Source organism: Nannospalax galili, unplaced genomic scaffold (assembly GCF_000622305.1).
Source record: "Nannospalax galili isolate Female #2095 unplaced genomic scaffold, S.galili_v1.0 scaffold335, whole genome shotgun sequence".
Classification (NCBI taxonomy): Eukaryota; Metazoa; Chordata; class Mammalia; order Rodentia; family Spalacidae; genus Nannospalax; species Nannospalax galili.
The window spans coordinates 2640415-2663087 of NW_008337842.1; the positions used below are offsets into that span (position 1 = coordinate 2640415).

The 22673-nt window shown below is 44.4% G+C and overlaps 4 protein-coding genes across 9 annotated transcripts in view; 1 reads left to right on the forward strand and 3 right to left on the reverse strand.

Annotated features, from left to right (window-relative positions):
- Positions 1–3540, reverse strand: part of Dixdc1 (DIX domain containing 1) — a 104384-nt gene extending 100844 nt beyond the window's left edge. Inside the window, exons 1-2 of the mRNA XM_008832791.3 lie at positions 3276–3540; positions 2605–2696 (exon numbers count right to left, since the gene is read on the reverse strand). Of these exons, the coding sequence (XP_008831013.1) occupies positions 2605–2661 (57 nt within the window). The 5' untranslated portion in view covers positions 2662–2696; positions 3276–3540. The remainder of the gene's footprint in view (positions 1–2604; positions 2697–3275) is intronic.
- Positions 3541–3757: 217 nt separating this feature from the next.
- CUNH11orf52 (chromosome unknown C11orf52 homolog) lies at positions 3758–10842 on the reverse strand. 2 transcript variants are annotated; one of them, XM_029563398.1, is made up of 4 exons: positions 10518–10842; positions 6478–6515; positions 5477–5547; positions 3758–4797 (listed from the first exon to the last, which is right to left on the reverse strand). In XM_029563398.1, exons 1-4 carry the CDS (start codon positions 10601–10603, stop codon positions 4549–4551), a joined length of 444 nt encoding a protein of 147 aa, XP_029419258.1. In that variant the 5' UTR covers positions 10604–10842; the 3' UTR covers positions 3758–4548. The 2 variants fall into 2 exon arrangements, with proteins under 2 accessions (XP_029419258.1, XP_017653566.1); XM_017798077.2 differs by lacking the exon at positions 6478–6515 and having other exon boundaries at positions 10518–10678.
- A 5703-nt stretch (positions 10843–16545) lies between these two features.
- On the reverse strand, positions 16546–18392 carry Hspb2 (heat shock protein family B (small) member 2). Of its 4 annotated transcripts, none has more exons than XM_029563401.1 (4): positions 18264–18392; positions 17956–18137; positions 17642–17749; positions 16546–17201 (listed from the first exon to the last, which is right to left on the reverse strand). In XM_029563401.1, exons 3-4 carry the CDS (start codon positions 17733–17735, stop codon positions 16747–16749), a joined length of 549 nt encoding a protein of 182 aa, XP_029419261.1. In that variant the 5' UTR covers positions 17736–17749; positions 17956–18137; positions 18264–18392; the 3' UTR covers positions 16546–16746. The 4 variants fall into 4 exon arrangements, with proteins under 4 accessions (XP_029419261.1, XP_029419260.1, XP_008831016.1 ...); XM_029563400.1 differs by having other exon boundaries at positions 17642–17798; XM_008832794.3 differs by lacking the exon at positions 17956–18137 and having other exon boundaries at positions 17642–17798; positions 18264–18342.
- On the forward strand, positions 17313–21848 carry Cryab (crystallin alpha B). 2 transcript variants are annotated; one of them, XM_029563402.1, is made up of 4 exons: positions 17313–17447; positions 18577–18975; positions 20039–20161; positions 21507–21848. In XM_029563402.1, the coding sequence occupies exons 2-4, from the start codon at positions 18775–18777 to the stop codon at positions 21708–21710; spliced, it is 528 nt and encodes a 175-aa protein (XP_029419262.1). In that variant the 5' UTR covers positions 17313–17447; positions 18577–18774; the 3' UTR covers positions 21711–21848. The 2 variants fall into 2 exon arrangements, with proteins under 2 accessions (XP_029419262.1, XP_008831017.1); XM_008832795.2 differs by lacking the exon at positions 17313–17447 and having other exon boundaries at positions 18472–18975.
- The last annotated feature ends 825 nt before the right edge of the window (positions 21849–22673 follow it).

Below are 22673 nucleotides of genomic sequence, written 5' to 3' on the forward strand. Positions count from 1 at the left end.
TAATTAAGTGAATTGATGTAGGAGGGCTCAGCCCACTGCGGGAAGCACCATACCCCAGGCAGGGGTTTCTGAGCTGTGGAAGAGAGGAGCAGTCAAGCGGGACACTAAGTACTCATGCATTCATCTCTCTGCACTTGACTGTGGATGTGATGTGACCAGCTAGTTCCTGCCAGGACCTCCTAACACCTGTAAACTGTGACCTGGAATTGAAGGCCAAATAAACCCTTTCTCCCCCCCCAAAAAAATATTTTATTTATTATTTTTATTTTATGTGTATAAGTGTATTGCCTGCATGTAGGTAAGTGCACCCATGTCGTGCAATGCGAGGACAGAGGAGGCTGTCAGATGCCCTGGAACTGGAGTTACAGATAGTTTTTAGCTGCCATGTGGGTACTGGGATTTGAACCAGGGTCTTCTGCAAGAACAGCCAGTGTTCTTAACCACTGAGCCATCTCTCCAGCCCCTCTTTTTAATTTCTTTGACCATTAGTGCACTAGGAATTAAACAAGAGTAATCACTGAAAACATCTGTCATATTGGCCCATTTAGAAAAAATGATTTAAAAGAATTCTGTTCTGGCTGGGTGTGGTGGCACACGCCTTTAATCCCAGCACTCCAGGGGATTTCTGTGAGTTCAAGGCCAGCCTGGCCTATATAGTGAGTTCCAGGCCAGCTGGGGCTACAGGGAGACCCTGGCTCAAAAAAAGACAAAAAAAAATTGTTGTTGTGGGAGAAGGGTTCTGTATGCTGAAATTTTTCCCTTCTTCAGTTTAAAATTATATCAAATCATTCTATTATAGTGTTATAGAATATGTAAATTGTATTTCCATCCATAAAGTATGGTTTGGGGACTTTAAAAATTATTTTTATTTTATGTATCTGAACATTTGCCTGCAAGTATGTATGTGTACCAGGTGCATGCCTAGTGCCCGTGGAGACCAGAAGAGGGCACTGAATTCTCTAGAACTGGAATTACAGATGGTTTTGAGCCATCTGTAATGTGGTGCTGGCAATCAAACCTGGATGCTCTGCAGGAGCCCTGAGTGCTCTAAACTACTGAACCACCTCTCCAGCCCTCATAAAGTATGATTTTAAGAGAAAAAATAAAATAAAGATTCCATGAGTTAAAAAAAAATCTTCAAGGTTAGAGTCAAGAAGATTGTAGCTGAGCTGGACACTGTGACCCATACTTGTAATCCCAGATCTCTGTGGCTGAAGCAGGAGGATTGTTAGAGTTTGAAACCCTTCTGACTACATAGTGAGTTCAAGTCTGGCCTAGGATACATAGCAGACCCCTATCTCAAAAACAAACAAACTAACTAACTAAACAATGTATGGTATCTGTGCCTTTAGAAGCAGCACTAGAAAGGCAAAGATAGGCAAATCTCTGTGAGTTCCAGGCTAGCCTGGTCTACAAAGTGAATTCCACTGCTACATAGTGAGACCTTGTTTCCCAAAACAAAAACAAACAAAAGAAAAATCTAAACATAGGACAATGTTTGCCAAACCTATGTTCTCCCACTTAATTTTATGCTTGTAACATGAAGTTAAAAGGACAAAGTCAGACCAGGTGTGGTGATGCATGCCTTTAGTCCCATAACTCAGGAGGCAGAGGCAGGAGGATCTCTGTGAGATTGACGTCAATCTGGTCTACATAGTGAGTTCCAGGATAGCCAGGGCTGCATAGTGAGACCCTGTCTCAAACAAACAAACAAGCAAACAAACAAACAGGAAAACAAAGAACAAAGTGAAAGTCTGCACATAACATGATCTCAGAGAAAGCATTTACATGGAAGAAAAGACTGGAAGAATACAACCTAAAATAGTAACAGTTTATGTCTAGATGGGCAACTTGTGGGTTAGCTTTTTTTGGTCTTTTTGAGATAGGATCTCCCTGTAGCCTCAGCTGGCCTGGAACATGCTATGTAGACCAGGCTGGCCTTGAACTCTCAGAGATCCTCCCGTCTCTGCTTCTTGAGTGCTGGGATTAAACATGTGCACTACCATGCCTGGCTATTTTGGGTTTTTTTTCTTTTTAATCATAGTTTGCAATGTTTCTCAAATGCTTTCATTAACATAATGTTATTTTTGAAAAAACTTTATTGAAATCTTTTTTTATATTTTATTTATTATTTTTATTTTATGTATATGAGTGTATTGCCTGCATGTAGGTAAGTACACCGGTGTCATGCAATGCCCGAGGAGGACATAAGAGGCTTGTCAGATCCCCTGGAACTGGAGTTATGGACAGTTGTTAGCTGCCATGTGGGTGCTGGGATTCAAACCCAGGTCTTCTGTAAGAACAGTCAGTATTCTTAACGGCTGGGCCATCTCTCCAGTCCCATTTATTAAAATCTTTTAAACAATGCATATTTTCTGACTTAACTGCTAGAGTTTTTCAACCTCAGTCTGGTTTTATTAACTCCAAGAAAAAGATGATGAATTGAGGCTTAGATTAGCTAGAATTTCCACAGGATGGAGAGGCAAGAAAAGAAGGAAAATATTTTGTTCCAGTATCTAATGGAGAAGTTCCCCAATCTGTAGAACTACATGGAAATTCCCACAATGTCATCACACACCTGTCAATAATACACCAGAAACTTACAGAGGGCACTGCAGGCAGGAAGGAGTTACAGAATCTCATAACCACTTGAGTCCCCATCTTCAGAGTCCCCAGAAGAGTCGAGTCAGGACCACCTTCAAATAGGAAAAGGAAGAAATGTCCAAGTACAGGGGAGAAAAGAAATTTCAAAAGCTAAACTAACCCTCCCCTTAACCTACCAGTTTAAGTCATCCAGAAGGTCGGACTAGGATTCTGAGTAGCCAGGGAACAAGCCGAGAAAATTGTGGTAACGATGATGTTGATGTTAGCAGCAGCCAACGTTCGGGTGCATTTTATGAAATACTGCAACTGCTGCAAATACGCATACCCACACTGCAAGGCTGATACAATTACCACCAACTTTTTTTGTGTGCTGCAATTCCATTTTCAGTACTCAAAGAATCACTCCTCTTAAGGAACCAACAGAGGTGTTTGGGGAGGTTGGTATAACGGGTTGAGAAAGGGAAGTGCGTTGTGTCTCATCTCCAGGCTCTGAAAGTCTGAAGCAGAAACTGTACACCAAGACTCCACAAGATTCACAGAGACCTCAGACCCTGAAACGTTTGCCTCCTGCTCACCCTACCATCGTCCCCTCTTCGTGTCCCTAGTTCCCATCTGGTGCTCAACCAGTGGTAATAGTATCTCCCAGTTAAACACCACCTTTCAGCACCTACCTCTTAAACGATCTGCTTGTCAGGTTCAGCATCTTTGTCCTGCGCTCAGCTGGACTGGCCTGCACTTGCTCAGGCTTAGCGGTGCGGCGTTCCTGCTGCCATGGTGACGCCCAGGCTTGCAGCTGCCAGGAGCACAGCCAGCGAATGCCAGCCTTGACCCCGCCTCCTGCCTGCCAGACCCCGCCTTCAGCCGGCCAAGACCTCGTCCCTACCGTTCTGGATCCGCCTTCTAACGTCCAGACCGCAACTCGGGCCAGTCTAGCCTCCCACCGCACCTTCATGTTCCCGCCCTTGCCCTATGAACACTTCCCCTTCTTGCCCACCTTCAGCCAATGGGAGCTAGCCTGACGTCCACCGCCAGTCTCCTCCTCGAGTGGAGCGTGCAGGCATCCCTATTGGCTGAACCTTTGACCAGCTCAGGGAGTAGGCTGGAACACGCTGCAAAACCCAGCCCCAGGAAAGAGCACCCGGCCTGTTTTTTTTGCTATTTATTGGTTGATTCTAACGGTTTCCCCAGGCAAGAGCTAACAGTCCAGCAAAGGGAGTTTCCTGGCCTCTCCAAGCTGTTAGTGCCGGCAACTTGTTCTTGAAGTGGACGTGTTCTTGAAGTGTCCTCAGTCCCTGCCTCTGTGATAAGGTGGGACCACTGACCCAGCTATTAATTGCCCAAACCAGCCTTGGGGCTGTGAGAAGCTCAGAAAACGTTTCTAGACCATTTCCTATTCAGCTTGGAGTAAAGGTGTGTAAAAGGGATACAGTTAGCTGGGCCTGGTGGCCACATGCCTGCAATCCCAGCACTGGGGATGAGGCTGGGCTGAACCAGAAAGATCAGAATTTCAAGGCCAGCTTCAGTTACTTAGCAAGTTCCAGGCCAGCCTGGGCTACATGAGACCTTGTTTCAAACAAACACACAAACGAAACAAAACAAAATTACCATTAAATAAAGCCTATCAGGAGCAGCTAAAGTGCAGAGGGTTTTTGCTGTATTTGAGAGTCCAAATAATGTTAGGGGTCAAAGACTACCTTTTTATGCACTTGAATCTTTTTGTAGAACTCCATCCACCCATAGTTAGCCTAACCACAACTCCAAGCTAACTGACAAATAAAAGATGCATAGTGGAGGGTGTGGGGCACCCACGGTTCCAGGTATTCTGGTGTTCTTTAAGCTTAAAACAGCCAGCATCCCTGGCCTGCACCCAGCTCCCCAAAGCAGTAGACTGTCCTCACAGGAGTAGTGGTGATATTACAAAAACTGGTGCCTCCTCCCCGAGGCTCACACTAGGGTCCCATTCTTGCTGTCATAGCGAGGTGTGGCCTGGGGGAAGCGAAGCGTGGCATACTCTGTAGCAGTTTCTGAATACAGTTGTTTCACCTCCCCGGCAGAGAGTGGCTGCATTCGGCTAAACACTTGAATGTCCGCATAATGTAAGTTGCTCTCCTCCAATGTGAAATCTGAACTCTTCTCTTGAGATACAGGCTGGTGTAGCACTTGCTCATACATTGGTCCTGTTGTCTCAGAGCCCTGAGAGGAAGTGACAGAATTAAGGGAGTTTCTTGACTTGGTTTTCCCCCTCACCTCCAATGCAGAGTCAGACTGAGGTTCATTTTGTGTTGCTCCTTGGGAGGACAGTTAACATGAACAATTTCTCTCTCTCTCTCTCTCTCTCTCTCTCTCTCTCTCTCTCTCCCTCCCTCCCTCTCTCTCTCTCTCTGACCTCTCTGTGTCTTTTCTCTCTTCTCTCTGTATGTATGTATGTATGTATGTATGTATGTATGTATGTATGTATGTATGTATATCTCATGGAGCTTTGCATTTGGAGGTCCGAGGATAACCTCAGTAAGGGTCCTTGCTTTCCACCTTATTTGAGACAGGGTCTCTTGTTGCTAATACATAAGCCAAACTAGCTGGCTGAAGAGCTTCCAGAAATCCCCCTGTCTCTGCCTCCCATCTCCTGGCAGGGGAACACTGGGATTACAGACGTTTTACCTTACTGCATCTGGCCTTATGCAGTTTCTGGGAATCCTAATTCAAGTCATCAGGCTTACATACAAGTGCTTTACCCACTGAGCCACCCCTCCCCCCTCCGGCCCATATGAGCAATTTCTACAGATGGCTGAGACATATCTATTCCAGGGTGAAAAGGCTGAGTGCTAGGATCCCACATCTGAGTAGGTCTGAGGGGACAGAGGCCTGTCATTACCTTTGTGCCTTTCTGCCTCAGCTGTTGCTGCTGCCGCTTCAATATGCTCAATGTGGGTCTTGCTTGGCTCCCTGTGGAGAAGAACTTCAACTTAAATTCATTCTCTTTTCCCTGTCTCTACTGAAATTATCCTCTTCCAACCTCTATTAGATTAGTGGGGCTTCTAATGACTCTCCCTGACTCCATTCCCACTTCTACCATTCCCGTATCTAAAGTCCTTCCCAGGGTCTATGATCTGGCCCATTACAAATGGCTGTACTTCCATCCTCACTGCCCATCAGCCCCTAAACATAGTTTCACAAATGTGATAAGCACCATATGCTAGTCCTTGGGCTATGCTCTGGGGATAGGGTGAGTAGGCTGTTTCCGCTGCTTCAGGAAGTTTACAGACTACCACATAGGACAAATGAGTCAACAGACTGTTACCATAGTACAGTAGTAAGTGCTCAGCTCCACCAATGGTCAATTACCCCATGTGTCTACATGAGCTGCCTCCTCTGCCTCTGCTGTCACTTCCTCTACTGAATGTGACATGATTCCTGTGGCACTGGTGCTCCCTCATCCTCCCACAGCACAAGCGTATGTCTGTTACAGCATCAGTAAATAATATTATAATTATTTATGTATGTGAATCTGTCTCTCACACTTGATTTTCAGCTCTCCCAGAGCTGAGACCATGTAGCCTTCCCCCTGTGCCTCTCTTCCTCCATAGAACCCCACAGACCAGCTCACCTACAATATAAGTGCTCAGTGGTACTTTCTGGATGAATGAAAGAATGAGTAACGGACCCTGCCACTCTGAAGTGATGGGAAAGGTGAGATCCACAGGTTTAGGGCTGGTACTGGGCCCAGTAAACTAAAGATGCTTTATGATATAACTTCTCCCTTTGCCTTGTCCAAGGCCACTCCTCTTTTATACCTTTATACCCTTTCAAGGATGCTAGTTCTGTTGTCTTCTGTAATCTCCTTTGCTCTCAATACCCTCCCACCCTGGAAGTTACCTGTTTTGTTTTTCTTCTGGAAGGATGATGGGCAGCTCCTGCGGTAGAAAAACAGATCACCTATGTGCAAGAGCTCTGGCCTGTATCTTCTCCCCATCATATTTGCTCTGTGCTCTCCTTCACATTCTGAGGTGACCTTCCCCCACTTCCCTAAAGAGTCACTGTATGCCAGGTTCAGCCTGAAAGTATTTGTCATGGGTACCGATGGTTCTGGAAAGTGGAATGGTAAAACTGACATAACCAAACTCAAAATACAGCTTTAGGTAACCAGGCACTACATGCCAGGGATGGAGCTGGCTTGAAGGCTATTCTGGGATTGTCTATCAAGCTAATCCCAGTAGAGGGTAAGGGAAACCTGCCAAATTATGGGATATATTCCTGGATCCAGAGACTGTCTCGCTTCTTCAGTGCTATTTTGGGGGGATCTTTGTCAATCTTGGACTTTCATTTTGGGAATCATAGAAGCTGTCACAACCAGGGCTAACTAGTTAAGGAACCTCAAAGCTCTATTCTAGGAGGTGGTTACCCTCCTTCCTTCCTGTCCTTGTTCATAACAGAGAAAGTGAGAGGTGTTTAACCTTTAAATGCTCTTTGAATCACTCTAGCTATCTACAGAATAGGAAACACTGAATTTGGTGAGTGACTCAGCTACTCTGCCCCGGGGTCCCTGATGGAGCCTGTGTGTCTCTACATGATTGTAACAATCTGATGCCCAGAGAAGGAACACTTGTCTTAGGAAATAGGCTGAATAGTTTGAGACTTACTCCAGATGCTTTTTCTTGTTAGTACATTTCCAAGTCTCACCAGAGCTAACCTCATCTCCCTGTCTAATTTTTGCAGGAAGTTTCCTTCTTCTGGTAATTAATAGGGGAGATATGAATATTTTTCCATATACATTTGATAAAGAACTCTGTTTTGAACAGATTTTCACTTTTGAGGCAACTTGCTGAGTATAGGGGAGTAGTCTTTATCCAACTACTGTGAGTGGTTTGGGAGAAAACCTATTCTGTGTCTTTCAACTTCTTCCTCTGCTATTAAAGCGTTTGCTTTGTGTTCCTGCTACCTCTCCAGAGTCTTAGTGTAAGAACTAAAGAATCTTCTAATGCCTTGCCCCTTGTCATTCCTGTTTTCCTACTTATTTCTATGCAAGTGGACAGGGAAAATATTAGTTCTAAAATACATGACTGGAGCTATCCAATTTTAGTGAACAGAGCCTGTTCCCAAGTTGGATATTGTGCAATCCATGTGTACAACCTAGACTATTCATGACAGAACATATTTAGATCAGAACTAAATGAGCCATCTCCAACAGTGGCAGTAGGAATAAAAATTAGTAAATCTGGGGACTGGAGAGATGACTTCGAGGTTAAGAGCACTGGCTGTTCTTGCAGAGGACTGGAGTTCTATTCCCAGCACCCACATGGCGACTGATGGCCATCTGTTAACTCCACTTCCAGGGGATCTGATGCCCTCTTCTGACCTCTGCAGGCATTGCATGACATGGGTGCATTTACATACATGCAAGCAATACATTCATAAACATAAAATAAAAATGATAAATAAAATACTTAAAAATATCCTGAATGTCCAATATTAGTGAGTGACTTAATAAATGGAATATATAGTCAATGGCAAATTAAGTATGCTCTTAGAAAAAAGGCTGGAAAAACACCTAATAGCATGGAAGAATTTATGGAAGTGCTGGGTTTGGTGGCTCAAGCCTTTAACCCCAGCACTCAGGAGGCAAAGGCAGGCAGAGCTCTGTGAGTTCAAGGCCAGCCTACTCTACATAGTGTGTTCTAGGCCAGCCAGAGCTACATAGTGAGGCCCTGTCTGAGAAAAGGAAAATATGGAAACATACTAAAGTGTTCTTGTCTTCTCTGAGTACTTATATTTTTATTTTTTGCTCTTGGGTATTTTCCAAACTTTTACAATGAATGTTTACTACTTTTGTATCAAAACAACAACAAAAAATATTCTACAAAAAATATATATTGTCATACTATCTTTAAGTCTGGGTTTATTTATATAAAGAAACAGAACAATTTTTTTTTGTGTCTTTTTGAGACAGGGTCTCCCTGTAGCCCCAGCTGTCCTGGAACTCACTAAGTAGACCAGGCTGGCCTTGAATTCACAAAGATCTGCTTGCCTCTGCCTCCCAAGTGCTAGGATTAAAGGCGTGTGCCACCACACCTGGCCAGAAACAGAACAATTTTTATCCAGTCTACTAATAGAGGTTTTTTGAGACAGTGTCTCCCTATAGCCCCTGCTGGCCTGAAACTCACTATGTAGACCAAGCTGGCCTCAATCTCACAGAGATTCACCTGCCTCTGCCTCCTGAGTGCTGAGATTAAAGGTGAGCGCCACCATGCCACCACCCTAGGCCTCCCTATTATTTTTTTAAAATTTTATTTATTATTTTTATTTTATGTGTATGCGTGTAGTATTGCCTGCATGTAGGTAAGTGCACTCGTGTCATGCAATGCCCAAGGAGGTCAGAAGAGGCTGTCGGATCCCCTGGGACTGGAGTTACGGACAGTTGTTAGCTGCCATGTGGGTGCTGGGATTCAAACCCGGGTCTTCTGCAAGAACAACCAGTGTTCTTAACCGCTGAGCCATCTCTCCAGCCCCTCCCTACTATTATTTTAAGAGGCAAAAATAGATTTTGGTTAGAATCTTTGGCATAGTCTTTAGAATGACTGTGTCTGACCAACTGAATTTTTAACCTCTCTGGGCCTCCAAGTTCTTATTAATAAAATGAGGACAATAGAATCTAAACATCATGGGATTATTGTAAGGATTAAATAAAATAGTGAAACATATTAAACATGACTCCTGACATAAAACAAGCATCAGCAAAAAGCAGAGATGGGGCCTGTCTGTAACCCAAGCACTCAGGAGGGAGAGCTGTCACTCATTGAAAGCCAGCCTGGTCTATGTAATGAGTTCCAGAGCAACCAGAAGTATATAGTGGTACCCCCATCTAATAAATAAATAAATGCAAAGAAGTGTGGGATCAAATTTCCTTTTACTACCACATCTGCATCTATCACTGCCAGGTATATAGTACATGTTTGATAAATATTTGCTTAATAACTGAACAGATAAATGAATTCATAGGCATGGGACTCGAATCCAGTGTCCTGACTTCAAATCATATGTGCTTTCCAATGTACCTCAATTATCTCTCTGCATATAATGTTTATTTGTAAATAAATAATCCTGGAATCTGCCCCAGACACAGAGCAATGTAGCTAAGAGGAAGTGGCCAGAATAAAACTGTCTTAAGTTTATGGTGGTGATGAATACTTGGGGAAAAAAGTTACAATACTACAGATACTCTATTATGTTTTTACTATAACCTTTGCTCTCTAAAACAAACCTATGATGCACACAGGTGTTAACCTCTATTTTACAAGTGAGAACACAGAGAAGTTACAGGACTGCCTGAGGTCACACAGCAAATAAGCACGAAAGTCAGTTGTATTCATATATCTCATAGACATTCCTCCCACTTCCGCTGTTTCAAACACTTGTCCAAGTCCAGTTTGCTCAATTCAGGATTACATCAGTGATTACCTAGTAAGGAAACTATGGGCTGGAAGTCAGGCAGCCTAGCTTGGAATCTTGATTGACCTGCTAAGGCACTATCCATGTGACAGAAGACAAATTAGTTAACTTTTCTGAGCCTGGGCTTTTTGGTTGGCTAAAAGATGGGAGGGAGGATAAGAACACTTCTTCACAGAGGTATTGGGAAAATTAGAAAGCACTCAGATGCTGCATTTACCATTTGGAGAAAAAGGAAAGGAAAGAGAAGAGAGAAACAATGCCAGTTCACCAGTCCAGTCAGGCTCTGACGGTTCTACAGACAGCACTTGGCTGTGTTTTCTAAGGTGTCCTGAAGGGAGTAAAGATGGGAAGGAAGTGCCGCCCTGGTGTTGGGACCAGAAGGAAGCAGGCATTATCTCCAGTCTCTCTGATTCTCCGGGCTTCATACCCACCACCAGAGAAGGTCCCTTCCACCCTTCCACTCTACTCACCAGCTTCCCCCGCAGCAGAGCCTGTTTCCCATGGCGCGCAGAGAAAGGAGACCAGCTGTTTTTTCGACATAAAGAGGCTTGCGCATTTCCTGGTTCCAGGTTTAGCTTTCCGAGGCAGCTCCCTGGGAGGCTCTGTCAGTGTCAGATTTCAACCTAGCAGATTGGACTTTGGAAGCCACCTGGTGGAAAGATTCCCAGGTGACTGTTCCCAGCTAGAGGGTAGAACAATACACAACGGGTCCAGGTGAGCGCTATCTCACCTTTGGGATTTGAAACTTCTTTTGATGAAGCCATAAACGTTGAGCTTCAAGCTTCAATTAAAAAAGAAACCTGAGATAGAAAAGGGTTCTGGGTTTCCACAGGAAATGTTTCTCTCACCATATCGCAGTCTTTGAAATATATCCTCTATAATGGATAAAGGATCTTCCCCCAGGTTTGCCGGACACACTCAGGTTTGAGTTTCACGGTTAAAGTAATTGGTACCAGCTTCTTATGATCCCTGTTTAGAATCTGGGTTTGAATCCTAGATGCTTTCAGAACCTGATGTGTGGGGAAATGGAATCCTTTTATATTCTCCCTCACTTGGAATTAACATTAGCAAATCTGTTAACCTTTCAGCACCTAGATTTCTAGCACCATGAAGTGTAACGGAATGTATTATCCTGTTTCTGGGAAAATTCAGGTGGTTCTATGACTGAAATGGCCATAGGATCCCTTGACCACTCACTGCCCCTTCCCCAGTTCAGGACTCTAGAATCTCTATACACACACACACACACACACACACACACACACACACACACACACGACAGGCTTGGTGTCAGAACCACACACACACACACACACACGGCTTGCTTCTGATGACCCAAAGGTGCACTCATTCCTGCTCACCAGCAATGAGGTAGGATGCAGCTGAGTGGATTCACCTTTAGAAAAATATGGGCTCCAGAAAAATCTTTGAAATCTGTAAGTCTCATCTTCAGCCCTCTCATCGCATCTTAGTGTCTTCCTGGGATGCTCATGATCAGCCTCCACTCCTTCTGGACTCCAAACTCTTCCCCATCTTAAGAAAAATGGGGATGGGAGTAACAACCTTACAGGATTGTGATGATTAAATGAGATATATGTATATAAAAAGTCCAGGGCCTGGCATATGCAAGCTCTCAGTGAGTCTTAGCTATTCATTTTTTAAAATATTTTATTCATTATTTTTATGTGTATGTGTGTATTGCCTGCATATAGATAAATGCACCATGTCGTACAGTGCCTGCGGAGGACGGAAGATGCTGTCAGATCCCCTGGAACTGGAGTTACAGACAGTTGTTAGCTGCCATGTGGGTGCTGGGATACGAACCCGGGTCTTCTGCAAGAACAGTCAGTGTTCTTAACCACCGAACTGTCTCTCCAGCCCCTTAGCTATTCTTTTTTAAACAATCTTATTATTTTCATTTTATGTACATGAATGTGTTGCCTGCATGTATGTAAGTGCACCTATGTTGTGCAATGCCCATGGAGGTCAGAAGAGGCCACATGATTCCCCTGGAACTGGAGTTATGGACGTTTGTTAGCTGTCATGGGTGTTGGGAATCGAACCCCAGTTTTCTCCAAGAGTAGCCAGTGCTCTTAACTGCTGAGCCATCTCTCCAATCCCAAGTCTTAGCTATTCTTATGATTAATATTACATCTTGTTCTCAGCCAATTATCAGATGCTAATGCATTTTATTTTTTTGCCCTGTGTTCCTAATCATCACATATGCTTCTCTCCTGCAGACCATCTGTACTCTACTGTTAACTGTATCCTTTTCATACTGCTACCTGTCCCTGCCACTTCCCCAGATCAAAACCCAGTAATAATTTCCTGTTTCCTACATGATAGAATTCAAACTTCTTAGCCTGACACTCAAAGCCCTTCATAATCTGTTGTTTCCAGCTGCCTTTCCTGTAATTTACAGGAAATCACCTAGAGACTTTTAGATGGCCAGAAACTCCATAGAAAAGAAAAAAAGAGCCCCTTTGGGGTATAAAACCTGATGTGCCTTAAGCAGAATTAATAGAAGTGTAGAATGCTAACCAAGGGTATTGATTATTTCATTGAAATCTGAACCAGTCAGTCCATGCCTGGAATAGAAATTTTAGGCCCATCTGTTGAATTTCAGGTTCTGTTGTCAAATGGAAGTGTGTTGAAAAGAAAATTGTTTGGGTAATAGGTGATACAGAAAGTGCTACAAGATATGGCTAAAACAATGAGAGGAGGGACGCTTTGGAAGACCAGGACAGTAATCTTTTAAATATCTGAATGACTTTCAATTGAAAGATTAATTGTATTTGTCTTCTGGATTTAAGTAGAACCAATAGGTACAAGTTACTAAAATGCATATTTTGATCCAACAGGAGAAATTAGCCAGGTTTGGTTGTGACAGCCTGCAATTCCAGATACTCTGGAGGCTGAGGCATGAAGATAGGCCAGCCTGGGCTACATAATGAATTCAAGAAACATCCGGGCAGCTTAGTTAGACCCTAGACCCTGTCCTAAAACAAAAAGTAAAAAAGGGGACTGTGGTAGAGTGCTTGCCTTGAATGTACAAGACCCTAGGTTTAATCTCTAGTACCAAAATAAATACATACATAAATAATGTTATTTGTATGTACAAAGAGAAAATGGAACAGGTTAGTTTATGAAGTTCTAAGTTCTCTGTCACTCAAAATTTTCAGAAGCTGATTAACAACTTTAAGATAATTTGGGGGTTGTTTTGTTTTGTTTGTAGATAGGGTCTCTCTATGTAGCTCTGGCTGGCCTGAAACTTGCTATGTAGATCAGACTGGTCTCAAATTAACAGAGATCTGCCTGCCTCTAACTCCCTAGTGCTGGACTAAAAGTATATGTCACCATGTGTGGCCTGCTTTAAGAGAATTTTGATGGAGAGGGGATTTGGCTAAATTGGAGGTTTTCTTTTTTTGGGGGGGGAGTCTTTTTGAGACAGGGTCTCCCTGTAGCCCCAGCTGTCCTGGAACTCACTATGTAGACCAGGCTGGCCTTGAACTCACAGAGTTCCGCCAGCCTCTGCTTCCCGAGTGCTGGCACCACCACGCCTGGCTTTTGTTTTTTAATATTTTATTTATTGTTTTTATTTTATGCGTATGTGTGTATTGCCTACATGTATGTAAGTGCACCCATGTCATGCAGTGCTTGAGGAGGACAGAAGAGGGTGACAGCTCCCCTGGAACTGAATTATGGACGATTGTTAGCCACCATGTGGGTGCTGGGATTTGAACTTGGGTCTTCTGTAGGAACAGCCAGTGTTCTTAACCATTGAGCCATCTCTCTAGTTCAAATCACAAGTTTTCAAATGTTTCCCTGTTAAGGAATTCTTTCTTTGATTTAAACAATGCTCTGGGGATAGGAATGTAGTTGAGTGGTAGAGTATATACTTAATGTGTGTAAGGACTTGGGTTCCCCCAAATAAGTAAACCAGTTAAGCTCAATTATAAAACAAATTATGAAGCTGTTTAGATTGAAATTTGAGTAGAATTTTGTAAATTCTTGGTTTTTTGTTGTTTTTTTGTTTGTTTGAGAGCATAGACTGACCTGAAACTCATGATGAAGCTAAGGATGACCGTGAATTCCTGATTCTCCTGCCTCTACCTCTCATGTGCTGGGATTATAGATGTGGGCCACCACACCCAGCCTTTTACTTACTTGTTTTTTACTTAAATAAAGCTTATTTTTAATTAAAGGTCGCTATTTTTGAATTTCACGGTTATAGGACTAAAGAGATAACGTCTCCTTTTCCTTAACTGTATCTCTCTTTTTTTTTTTTTTTTAACTTTCTGCTCTATGGTAAAAGTTACTGTTAATTTCATTGCTAATGATATAAAAACAGGTCAGCAAGCTTCCTCCAAAGGGCTCGATAGTAAATATTTTAGGTTTTATGGGCCATATATGCTGTCATAGATTAATTCTTTTATAACCTTTTTAAAAATGTAAAAGCCATTTTCAGTTTGCAACACACACATACACACACATACACAATGGACAAAGTTGGTCTGCAATTAGCACTTTTCTAACTGCTGCTATAAAATATCTACTTTGTCTTGTCATAGAAATTGCTCTCTTCAGGCTTATGTCCAGCCTTTTAAAAATTCTTTTTCTGTGCTGGAGAGATGGCTCAGTGTTGAGAGCACTTGCTGCTCTTGCAGAGGACCTGGGTTCAGTTCCCAGAACCCATGTGGCAGCTAACAGCCATCCATAATTCCAGTTCCAGGAGATCTGATGCCCTCTTATTTTTTTAAAGATTTATTTTATTTTTAATTGTGGGGGGGGGCGGGGGCCAGAGGTGTCAAGTATTCTGGAACTTGAGTTATAGGTGGTTGTGAGCCACCTGATGTGAGTACTGGGAGTCAAACTCAGGTCTTCTGAAATAGCAGTATGCACTCTTAACTACTGATCCATATCTCCAGCCCCCTGACGCCTTCAATTGACCTCTGTGAACACTGCATGCATGTGCTGCACTTATATATACACATAGCAAAACACTCATACACCTAAAATAAAAATATTTTTTCTTCTCAGCTAGATGTTACTGAGAGTAGTTAATAAAAGACTACAATTTCTTACCATTTAGATTTACAATGTATAGCTCTCATATTACTTTGTATATTACTTGATAAATATTTATTGAATTAATGAATGAAGAGTTACATAGAATCAATGCTATTTCTCTGAGGTATGCTTTGACTTTTTAAATATTTTATTTATTATTTTTATTTTATGTGTATGAGTGTTATGCCTGCATGTAGGTAAGTGCACCCATATCATACAATGCCGGTGGAGGACAGAAGAGGCTGTCCCTGGAACTGGAGTTATGGACAGTTGTTAGCTGCCATGTGGGTGTTGGGATTTGAATCCAGGTCTTCTGCAAGAACAGTCAGTGTTCTTAACCGCTGAGCCTTCTCTCCAGCCCAGTATGCTTTGATTTTATTTATTCATTCATTATGGAGTGCCTGGATATAACCCAAAGCCTGTTAGGCAAGCACTCTCCCACTGAGCTACACCCTAACTCTGCTTTCTATTTTAATAGAAGGCAATTTTTTAACCAAAAATCCAATTCCTTAAATAAGAGTTCTTATCTCAGGGATCCATACATTCTCAAAAATTGTACTGACAAATTTGGAAGCCTGTATATTTTTCTGGTAAGAGGATGAATAGTTTTTGTTAGGTTTCAAATGGATTTTTAACTCCCAAAAGTTAGGAAACAACCAAGTTAGTGAAAGAATTTCAGGTATCTACCATAACCTGGGAAAATGTATATATTTGAGGGCAAGGAAATCTTCTGGACATGCCTCAAATCATACACATGTGTGCTCTCTTGGTCTAAAAGACAAGTGCCCGAACCAACTTTTCTGAACACATCATACACCACTACAATAAGACCGTAGAGGCTGCACTGCATCTTAGATTAGGTGGGGGTGTGCTATGATTCCTCTCTGTGAATTATCACCAAGTCAGAGACAATACATGGGCCTTCCGTGTACTCAGGATGGGGGATGTTGTGGTTCGGTGATAATGGTGGAGACTTCTGTGTCTGTATGTCCATGTATGCATACTCATTCCCTCCATCAGAGACTGTTTCAGTGCACAGCCCTTAGTATGGGAAAGCAAAGCATTCACTCCAGGGCTTTAGGCAACTCTCTCTAGCCAAAAAAACATCTTCCCAACCCCTACCCAAAAAGGGCCAGACAGCCTGGAGACCCTTGTTTTTGTGTCTCTAATCACCAGCTCAGACAGTGCCCTCTGGGCTGTTTGGATGGCATATCCCTTTCCCTCCCAGGATCACTCCCTATTTTGTTGCATTGTGAGAAAATTAAGGCTAGGAATTTGATCTGGAGCCAGTGTCAGCTTCCCGGTGTGATCTCTGTATCCAAGTGTGAGCTTAGGAAACTGGGACGATGGGCATATTTCACCCAGGAGCTTTTTTGTCTCTTCTCATCCATCCCATCTTTCAGGCCAAAGAACAGGGAGCAGCACAAATAAGGCCCTGAGATTTGGGTTTATTCAGCTTCACCCAGAACTAAACCAAAGGCTATGACACGTCCCAAGGGACCAAACCATACATTGTGGATCATGCACCTTTCCTTTCCCCCAAGGACGCTGCTACCTCTAGGGTGGTGAGACTGCTCGAATCACCGCGGGAAGTAGCAAGGGATTCGCTGGGTGCTGGGTCTACAGCAGTCAGGGCTCAACTCTGGCTGCTTCTTCCTCTTCCTCTGGGTCAGGAGGCGCAGGGAGCAGGGAGATGTAGACCTCATTGACCTCTGTGTCCAAGTGTCGGCCACCCCGAGGGGCCTCCAGGTTAAGGATGCCATCATGGGAGAGAGCGGCTCGGACCCGCCAGGGGTCCACATCCGCAGGCAGGACATAGGTGCGGCAGAACTCTCGCGACACGAAGCCATGACGGTCCAGGCGCTGGGGGTGCCGAGCAGACACCTCCAACAAGTTGTCCACAGTCCTTACGGTCACCTCATCCGGGGTAAAGTGGCTCACATCCAGAAATGCCTGGAACTTGCCCTCACTGAGCCTGAGCTCCGAGGCCCCCGCCCTGCTACCCTCCCCAGCTCCGGCAGCCCGAGGTCGGACATAGTAGCCGTGGTAGAGAGTAGGGGTCAGGATCTCTTCTGGCAGGAGGCCTGGGAGGCAGACAGAGAAAGAGAAGGCGAGATACAGGCTGAAGGAGGATGATGGGCACAGGCCTGAGATCAGGAGACCGGCTAGAGCAAGTGGGGAGGCAGCTTGGGGGCGGGGGCTAAGAAAAGAGATGGCAGTGGAGGAAGTAAGCCGGGTCTGGAAGGATAGAAGGGGAACCAGAAGCCCCCCGCCAGGCGTGCAAGGGCCCTCAAAGATGTGCAAGGCCCCCCAAGGTGTGCAAGACACAGGTATCAAAGGCCCCAAGCCTGCCCTGAGGTCGGTAGGAAGAGAGAGAACTTTGCTGGGGGGGAGGGGGAGGTCTGGTGTGGGAGATGACTTGATTTAGGAGTTCACTTAAGCCCAAAGTGGGGTGGAAGCCAGTGAGATTGGGCGTTGAGCCCAGATTTTTGGGAGGTGGGGGTGGGAGGCGTGTGGGCCGTACCTTCTCCGAATCGCTGCTCACCAAGGCGGCTGGGGTTGGCAAATTCGTACTCGGCGGTGGCCGGGTGGGCATGTGGCACCGAGCGACTGGACATGGCTGCTGGCGGCCCTGGTCGGAGGTGCAGCCCCAACAAGCTCAGTACGACCCCTCCAGCTGCCTGGAGAGCCAGGGCTCAGTTGGAGTGGGGGCGGGGTCTACACCACCCAAAATAGTGCAGAGCCACTGGGGAGGAGGGCGGGGAGCCAGGGCCCAAAGTGCAGCCATGAGGGTGTGATTCGCACAGCCTGGACCCCCCGGTCCCCTCCCCCGCATACCCTTCAGCTGTCAGAGGAGCTTGGGAAGACAGCTGAGAGGCCCTGGTCCTGGAGTGCGTTGGGGAGAGAAACTGATGCGCCACAGGAGAGCAAGGAGGGGCCTAGTTGAGACCCTCACAAATACTCTGTACATTTTCCACATGACCTTTTCTCCTCCTCAGTTGCAAGTACCATGCACCCTACTTAATAAAGCACCCAGGATTTAATGTTAGGTGAGCCACATAGCGTGAAAGTTGCAAGAAACATTTTCTGCTCTTTAATGTCAGGGTCTTCTGAACCCAGGTCAGCCCAGGGCACCAGTCAGATACCTGGTACTGACATGCTGGCCGTCCCTCTCTCTCCTCCAGGACTTCACAAAGAGTTAATGTCCCTGGGGCCCAGCCTAGGAAGATTCCAGTCCCTGCCCAGGCCCAAGATAGTTGCTGGCTCAATTCCCCTGGCATGCAAGACCAGAGAGAAGGAGGAGGGGCACACCACCAGCTGCTTGGGATTCCTGACTCGTCCCAGCTCCAGAGAACAAGGGTGGGGGTGGTGCCGTTGGGAGTGGACAGAGAGCTAGTGAAACAAGACCATGACAAGTCACTGGCCAGCTCAGCCGTGTTTGTGTTTCTCTTTTCTTAGCTCAGTGAGTACTGGGTATGTGTCACCCTGCCAAATCCCCGATCACAAGTCTCCATGAACCAGTGGTGAGCTCGGATAATAAAACCCCTGACATCACCATTCCAGAAGCTTCACAAGACTGCATATATAAGGGGCTGGCTGGAGCTGCGGCTGAAGAAGCTGACCAGCCAGCTGACCCCCTACATTCACGGAGCCACCATGGACATCGCCATCCACCACCCCTGGATCCGACGGCCCTTTTTTCCTTTCCACTCCCCCAGCCGCCTCTTTGACCAGTTCTTTGGAGAGCACCTGCTGGAGTCGGACCTCTTTTCAACTTCCACTTCTCTGAGTCCCTTCTACCTTCGGCCACCCTCCTTCTTTCGGGCACCCAGCTGGATTGACACTGGACTCTCAGAGGTAAGTCTCCCCTCTGCCTGGGCAGGAGTATCCTTCCTGGAACCTCTTGGACACTTTTCCATTTGTTTTCCTTTTCCTCATTGCCTAAGCCATCTTAGACACACGTGGTTACTAGTTTCTAATTTCTCCGTCCCTCAGGTACCTGTTTCTATTTGATGTTCTTTTGTTTCCTATTTATTACATTTTCCCATGCATGGTAAAGATTAAAGATCATCTTCTGTCCCCTAACTATTAAGGATACTCCTTTCTGCTTTTGTTCTAACAATCTGTAGTGAGAGAGTTGCCTTATCTCCTTTGCTCACCTCTCTGATACTTCCCACTCTGGTGGATTTTATCATCTCTAATTTTAGAGTGCAGAGAGACACCCACTTCATCTAAGCTTTTCATGTACCCTCATTGGAGCTGGAGACATCAGTGATTCTTTTCTCCCTCTCTGTTCCCTCTTCTGTGATTTTCTGGGTTCCTTGTGACTGTCAGGACACTGGACTCAGTCTATGCCTTCTGAGGAATCAATGTATATATCCACTTTTTGAAATACCCCACTTGGTCTAACAAGGTGGGAGAAGGGTTGACCAGATAAGATTGACAGAAGCTGTCACAGATAACATTCTGGTTTAAAAATATTCAGGTGTTAGGAAACAGGAGCTGAGTGGGCAAGGGCTTTGGAAGGACAAGCAGGACTAGCAGAACATTCCAGATTGAGTGGGTAGGAAACTTGGCAGAGACCTGAGCAAAAGAAAAGGGGGCCTTTGTCTTATAGACAAATGACAAAGGGCTTTGGGGTCAAAGAACCAGCAAAAGTCATGCCCAGACCCATCCTTGTGACTGGTCCCTGGGCAATCTGTCTTCTCTGTGCCTCCAAGTAATATTTGAAACTGATGACCAAGATGTAGTCTTGAATATCACTATAGTTGCTCGCATGAATTAGAGAGTTATGCTTATTCAGAAAATAATTTTTAGCAGACAAGAGGAGGAGGAGTTAGCTGGACAGAAAGCAAATCTTCAGAATGAGGAGACTACATCCTGCCATCTTTTCTGGTCCCTTCTCCCCTTGCTATTCTAGATGCGTATGGAGAAGGACAGGTTCTCTGTCAACCTGGATGTGAAGCACTTCTCCCCAGAGGAACTCAAGGTCAAGGTGCTGGGAGATGTGATTGAGGTGCACGGCAAGCATGAAGAACGGCAGGTAGGCAGCTTGTTCTTAACCTTTTGCTCATTCATTTAGTACGTACTGCCATCAGCCTCTGAGCCTTGCAGAATTCCAAGCCTGAAACAGAAGGGACTGGATCAGGAGTTACAAATCTAGAAAGCTAAATAAGGAAGGACCTGTTGTTATTGTCACTTGTCTTGATTGCCTTAGACTGGATAGTTGGCATCATTGCCCATTTAAGCCAGTGATTTGCAATCTTGGTCCTATTAGAATAGCAGAAAGATTTTCAAAATTCCCATCACTCAGGCATATATCAGGCCAGTTAAATCAAAATTTTTAGGAGTGTCTAACTCAGGCATCAACATTTTTGAAATCTCTGTCAGTAATTTCAATCTATAATGGACTGAGAACCATCGATTTAGGCATAGTGTTGTACATAATGACATTAACTACATATACCCTGAAGGCATTTAAGTCTGCGAGTTTTATTTTAGATGTTCAGGATTCCATCCATTTCTCCTCTTCAGCTCATCTTAATGCTAAGACACTTGGTCTGCCTACATTTCAGAGCTGTACTCAATTCCTAATCCCATGTGACTGAGAGGAAGTCAGTTAACTGAGACCTGTTTGGATGGATGCTTGGGATTCAGCAAGTGTTAAGGGTTAGGGTTAACAACTCCTTGGGGGGATTCTGGAAAATTTCTCATGACTTCCTGAAAAGGTATTAAAATCGCTTCTTAACAATTGATGATAACTTGGAGCCTATGTATAACTGGTACAACTCAGCCTGTCTCAGTTTTGCTCTTATGATAGAACAGGACGGACCACAGACCCCCCAAGATAGTCACTTTTTATAAAATCAGCAATTCTGTTGGTTTGGAACAGTCTGAGACATTACTGAGGAATTGGAATAATTTATGTCCTTCCTCAGGGACTCAGAACCTCAAGGCCAGGGTGAGAATCCCAATTCCATGGGTCCAGTCAACACAGATTCAATCCTTTGGTAAATACCCTTCAATGAAACAGTGCCTTGGGATTTGAAGATCTATGAAGTTTGGGGTTTCAGATTTCTCAGACTTTCAAGGGTAGGAATGACCACCTGGGCAACCTTATTACTAGCCTTAACTCTGAAAAGAATAGCTACTGATTGAGCTCTCTATATATTTGCAAAGTTGGGAGATTTAACTCAGGGCCTCTTATGTGCTAGATAAACGCTCTGTCACAGAGCTACATCCCCAGTCCTAAATGTTTTGTTGTTGTTTTTCCCTGATGTTGTCAGTGCATTTGGTCTTACATAAGGAAGGAGGCTGTCTTGATTTGGGGCAAGTGGAGGTTATCGCCTGTCCTTATGTCTCTGCTTCTCTTTACTTTCTTGGATTAGGATGAGCATGGTTTCATCTCCAGAGAGTTCCACCGGAAGTACCGGATCCCAGCTGATGTGGACCCTCTCACTATTACTTCATCCCTGTCATCTGATGGGGTCCTCACTGTGAATGGACCAAGGAAACAGGCCTCTGGCCCTGAGCGTACCATTCCCATCACACGTGAAGAAAAGCCTGCTGTCACTGCAGCCCCCAAGAAGTAGATGCCCTTTCCCTCATTGCATTTTTTAAAACAAGAAAGTTCCTCATCAGTGAATGAAAATCTTGTGACTAGTACTGAAGCTTATTAATGCTGAGGGCAGGCCCAAATTATTAAGCTAATAAAATATCATTCAGCAATAGCTGTCTTGTGTTTGCATATTCAGTATGCTTTTAAATATACAAATATAGCAGATCTATTTCATTATCATGTTATGATTCAGTGATGATTCAGACTGACCGGTTTCATCACTTCTTAATGGTATCCACCTAGGCAAGTTATAAATCTTTCTAATCTTCAGGTCTCCCATTCCAGGTCTTCCATTTATAACATTGAGTACTAGTTTGGAGAGCACTGTAGACCAGGCTGGCCTTGAACTCAAAGAGATCTGCCTGCTTCTGCCTCCTGAGTGCTGGGATTAAAGAAAGACGTGCACCACCATACCCAGCTATAAATACATTTTTAAAAGATTAACCTTTGCGGGGCTGGAGAGATGGCTCAGCAGTTAAGAGCACTGACTGCTCTTGTGGAGGACCTGGGTTCGATTCCCAGCACCCACATGGTGGCTACAAACTGTCCTTAACTCCAGTTCCAGGGGAATCTGAAGCTCTCTTCTGACCTCCGGGGCACTGCACAACATGGGTGCACTCACATACATGCAGGCAATACACTCATACACATAAAATAAAAATAATAAATAAAATATTTAAAAAGATTAACCTTTGCTTGCAATGCAATCAGAAATCAGCTGACAGCTAGTGAAGAAAGGGTAAGAGTTACTACTAAACATTTGTCCCAGGTACCCTAGATTAAGGAGAAAAAAAAATGGGTTATGCCCCTATCAGACTTCAGGGAATATGAGTTTCTCTAGCCAGGGAAAAGATCTTTCTCTTTATATTTTAGCTCCTCATTTCAGTAAGTGGAACAAATCTGAATTAGTTCTGGTTAATACCACATAAAAGACTTT

Excerpts from the sequence above, each read along its gene's own strand:
- CUNH11orf52 (XM_029563398.1), bottom strand. The coding sequence starts at position 10,603 with ATGCGCAAGCCTCTTTATGTCGAAAAAACAGCTGGTCTCCTTTCTCTG. Across the intron at positions 5,548-6,477 it reads CCAGAAGAAAAACAAAACAG|GGAGCCAAGCAAGACCCACA; the intron begins GTAACTTCCAGG and ends TCTTCTCCACAG. Across the intron at positions 4,798-5,476 it reads TGAGGCAGAAAGGCACAAAG|GGCTCTGAGACAACAGGACC; the intron begins GTAATGACAGGC and ends ACTTCCTCTCAG.
- Hspb2 (XM_029563399.1), bottom strand. Across the intron at positions 17,202-17,641 it reads TGAGCAGCGATTCGGAGAAG|GCCTCCTGCCAGAAGAGATC; the intron begins GTACGGCCCACA and ends TCTGCCTCCCAG.
- Cryab (XM_029563402.1), top strand. The coding sequence starts at position 18,775 with ATGGACATCGCCATCCACCACCCCTGGATCCGACGGCCCTTTTTTCCT. Across the intron at positions 18,976-20,038 it reads TTGACACTGGACTCTCAGAG|ATGCGTATGGAGAAGGACAG; the intron begins GTAAGTCTCCCC and ends TTGCTATTCTAG. Across the intron at positions 20,162-21,506 it reads GCAAGCATGAAGAACGGCAG|GATGAGCATGGTTTCATCTC; the intron begins GTAGGCAGCTTG and ends TTCTTGGATTAG.